At 28.4% G+C, this 4,902-nt stretch overlaps 1 protein-coding gene across 1 annotated transcript; it reads left to right on the forward strand.

Annotated features, from left to right (window-relative positions):
- Positions 1 to 8: 8 nt before the first annotated feature.
- Positions 9 to 4,591, forward strand: LOC107857351 (L-tryptophan--pyruvate aminotransferase 1; the record flags this gene model as incomplete). The annotated part of the gene is made up of 4 exons (XM_047405716.1): positions 9 to 323; positions 1,269 to 1,549; positions 2,699 to 2,994; positions 4,056 to 4,591. Coding segments are annotated over 4 exons (1,092 nt in total), but the record flags the coding sequence as incomplete, so codon positions are not given.
- Between the last annotated feature and the right edge of the window lie 311 nt (positions 4,592 to 4,902).

Consider the following 4,902-nt stretch of genomic DNA (forward strand, 5'->3'; position numbering starts at 1 on the left):
TTTTTTTTTTTGGTGGTAGTGGTGATCCAATAATGTATGAGTCTTATTGGAGAAAAATGGGCAATAAATGTGACATTACATTGAGTGGTTACCAATCATTGAGTTATTTTGCTAATGTTAAGAACTTGTGTTGGTTCCTTGAGCCTAAATTAGAGGAAGAGATTAAGAGGTTACACAATTTGGTTGGAAATGCAATTGTGGATGATCATTATATTGTTGTTGGTACTGGATCAAGTCAACTTATTCAAGCTTCACTTTATGCTCTTTCACCTCCAAATGAGCCTGAACCAATCAGTGTAGTTTCAGCTGCACCTTTTTATTCGGTACGATCATATTTTAATTTAACTAGTGATTTACAAGTATTCTCATTGTAGGTATACTATTTTATATCTTTCTTTTATTATCGATTGATTGCAATTTGCATGCTATTATATTGTAGAAGGAAATAAATAGCTAGGTTTCTGTACCAAAAATATCGACTTGTCATGATGATTTTTTGGTCAAACAATTAGTCAATGTTATCTTCGTTAGTTTATATTCAAATATGATTAGCCTCTTGATCGATGACCTAAAATTTGATGGACATATATTGATAAGCTAGGGGTTTTCAACCGGATAAGAGCTTGAATAAGTATGGTAAATTTGGTAAACTTGATCTGCTATTGCAGATTATTCAATTTTTATGTATAAATTGAATAACGTGCAATAGCAGATCAAATTTACTTGATAATGTAGAATATTTTGTACATTGACAGTTCACAAAACTTAAACTCTATAATAGAAGCGTGTCTTGTTTAATCGAATGAGTTTTTGTGATAAATGACGGAATCAATTTGATATATGCATGTTTGGATTTTCTTTGGTGTTGTTATTCTTATGTTGAATAGCAATTACATATATTATGAAGAAAATGAGTGAACATAACCTTTTATGATTAGAATTGAAAATAATCCTACCAATGTTTATTGTGCATTATTTTAAGTTTTTTATATATAAAAATAAAAATTTCTTATAAAAATAAATTTATAAAACAAAAACTAAAAAAACAATTAAAAGTCGACGAAACAAGAATGTTTTCTCACTCAATTTTCACTTTTCAAATTTGTTTGACTTGGTGTATGTTATAATTTGCACGTCCAATTATCAGAATACAAACAAATGACCTATATACATGACATACAAAATACATGCAATAACATAATAGTAACATATTTTTTGATACAAATTGTATTTTTTTTTTAATCAAATTGTATGTATATATTTTGTAGGCATATGCAGAAGTGGTTAACTTTGTAAAGTCAGGGCTTTACAAATGGGCAGGAGATGCACACAATTTTGTTAAAAATGGATCATACATTGAGCTAATTACTTCACCAAATAATCCCAATGGGGTTATTAGAAAGCCTGTTGTTAATGGAGATGAAGGAATATTAATACATGATTTAGCTTATTATTGGCCACAGTATACTGCTATTACCTCTCCTGCCAATCATGATGTTATGCTTTTTACAGTTTCCAAATCCACTGGCCATGCTGGATCAAGAATTGGGTAAGTTTTTGAATATGTCAATTGTTATAAAATTTGAATCAAAACTACTGGCTTCTGTTGAATTCAAAATTGGTAAAATTAAAGATCAAGACTTGACTAATTATAAAGGGATTTGGTATCACCCAACGTTTGATATCTGCATTGAAAATCTAATTAATATGGATTCACGGCATAAGATTCACTAAAGGGGAAAAACACTTTTGATCAGAATTTTTTTTTTATATTCAGGGCTAGCTCGAACTTAAAAATTAGGTTTAATTTAAGAATGGAAGAATCTTCTCCATCTCGCTAACATTCTTGGTTGCAACTTACTTTAGTTTGAAAGACCTAGGGTAGGATGTAGTCTTGGAAAAATATCTACAAATTTCAATTAACATATAATTTTTGGTGTCCATGTTACAATTCAAATTTCGAGCATCAAATCATTTTTTTTTATTGTGATTATTTTTAAATATTTTAAATTATTAATTATGTGATTTATAATAATATTTATGTAAGTTTCCATATATGTAAAATTTATTAAAATCTACGTTCAAATTTTGAGAGTCAAATCATGAAGTTAATGTCAGTTTTTTAAAATACATGTAACAAAATGCACCACTTGGAGTTTGAACCCCATTTTTGTAGTAGTAGGATACATTTCTACCACTGAAACTACTAATTCTTGTTGGTTTAAAACTTAGTTTTATTGTATTTATTGTTATATTTATACTCTTCAATTTTTTATATTTTTTAAGCAAAAACCGACTTGAAAAGGTCGGTTTTGTTTTTTGTTTTTTGGAATAATATATCAGATGAGGTCGCTATTTTCTAAAATATTTTTTAAAAATGTTTTAAATTAACGCTAGAGATCTCATGAGATCACAATTGTGATTTTATTTTTTAATTATTTTAAAAGCATATCGACCTCATGAGGTTGCTATATTTTCACGTTTGACATTATGAGATCAGTATTAATAGTTGCGATTTTTTTAATCATTTAATCGACCTTATGTGGTCTAGTGCTTTTTTAAGAGAAATGGAGGAAAAAACAACCTCATAAAGTTGCTTCTTTCGATTTGTTTTAGGTCTATTTTGAATGATACCACATCAATTGAAACAGAGAGTACTAACCACGGTCTCATTTTATGTGATTCAATTTGCATGCAGTTGGGCTCTTGTTAGGGACAAAGAGGTAGCAAGGAAGATGACAAAGTTCATGGAAATTAGCACCATTGGTGTATCTAAAGAAGCTCAACTTAGAGCTGCAAAGATTCTTGGAATGATTTGTGATAGTTGTTTGGATCCAACGTTAGATAACTTCTTTGAATATAACAAGTCTGTCATGATTGAAAGATGGCAAAGGTTAAGACAAGTTGTTAAGGCCAATGACCACTTCTTCACTCTTCCTAAATACCCACTTCAGTATTGTCTCTTCACAAGAAGTTTCTATGAAACACATCCTGGTAATCTTTTCATTTATTTTTAATTGTTCACTTTGAATTTTGTGCATTCCTGAAGAAATAATAGTTAATATAAATTTTTATCATAATACTCATATCTGTTGATGTATAACCTAAGATCTTGAAAAATAATTTGAGAAATAAGTAATTTAAGCTGAGGGTAAAATAAATATGCAAAAAAATATTCTCTTGAAATACTAAGTAAAAATAAAAATGTGTTTTCTGTAAAAGATCAGCTAAAAATAAACGAAGAAGAGTATAAGCTAAAAATATGCGAAGGAGATATTAATTTATGTATATATTAGTTATTACTCTATTCACTACTCTTTTTATTACTAGTAAATTATGGTATTAACAAAACGAGGTATTATTCCTATTATAACTGACCCTTTTTGGAAAAAAAAAAATTGAGGTAGGAGAAGGGGAATATAGGGGATTACAATATGGAGAATCGAACTTTTACCAACAAGGTAAGAATCAGGTGATTAATCAACTAAGCTATTAAGATTCTCCGAAGAATTTAGTACTCCCTTCGTTTCAAAATAATTGACCCTTGTTAACTTGACAATCTTTTTAAGAAAATATTTATTAGGAATTTATTTTACCAAATTAGTCTTATTAATTATGTTTTGAAAATATAAATTTGAATGTATACACATTGTTTAGTCATTTAATAATATGGATAGTATTAGAAGAACATAATAAAATCTTGTTGATTTTAAATGGACAGCTAAATGAATATTTTTAGAAAAACGGCCAACTATTTTAAAACGGAGGAAATACTATCTATATTCTAATACGCCATATTCATATAATAAAACTAATCAAAACATCAATAAAAATCGCACAAGCATAATTAATTCCTATATTACTAATATACAATATTATTCAATACTAGTGCTTAGGTAGTCTTCAAAAAGATAAAGGCAAACAAATTAAAAAGACAAGTATATGATATAATTTGAGAAAGAAAGTACACTACTCTGGATTGCTAGCACTAATTACTCATTAAAATAAAATTGTTTCTTCCAATTTGAGATTTATATTGACCTTTTTTGAAACAGCTTTTGCTTGGCTAATGTGCAAAGGAAGTGAAGATGACCTTGAGAAGCTTCTTAAGGGACAAAACATTCTAACAAGAAGTGGGAAAAAATTTGGGAGTAATCCAAAATGTGTTAGGTTAAGTATGCTGAGTAGGGATGAAGATTTCAACATTTTCTTGCAGAGGCTTATGGTTATTCAAAGAGTTACAAATGCAAATTAAGAGTTACTTCTTCTCTCAAAATAAGTGTTGCTTCAGAAATTAAAAAAAAAAAAAAAAAAGTTACAAAATAAGTGTCGCTCTTTAAAAATTCAAGACAAAAAATAATAGTTATTGTTTTCAATTACACCTTTATGTTAGAGAATAACGTCTTCTTTATAGTGCTCAATTCTGAAGAAACATGTAACAAATAAGGATAATTTAGTAATAGACCCAGGGGCGAGCTAGCAAGAAGCCCCACCATTTATACAGCATCTGAACTTTTTTTTGCGGAAAATTAAACTATATATTCATGGCTAAAATTATTATTTACGTATATATAGTAGATGTTGAACTTCCTTAGATCTCTTCTTATGTTTACTTTTTATATTTCGAATCCCCTTGGTAAAAACTTTAGCTCCGTTATTAGATAGACCTTATTTATTACTCCCTTTGTTCCTATTTGCTTGTCATCTTTTAAGTTGCACACCCTTTAAGAAAAACATTAACTAGAAGATAACTTGATTAAATTACTCTTATTTATTACTCATCTTTATTTAATGTTTATCTTTTTTGCACTATACTAACATCTCTTCATATCTACTAATGATAAAAGTAAAAACAAACAACTAATTATGCTCAGATTTTATAACATGACACGTATTAAGGAA

This window comes from Capsicum annuum, unplaced genomic scaffold, assembly GCF_002878395.1.
Source record: "Capsicum annuum cultivar UCD-10X-F1 unplaced genomic scaffold, UCD10Xv1.1 ctg81001, whole genome shotgun sequence".
NCBI lineage: Eukaryota > Viridiplantae > Streptophyta > Magnoliopsida > Solanales > Solanaceae > Capsicum > Capsicum annuum.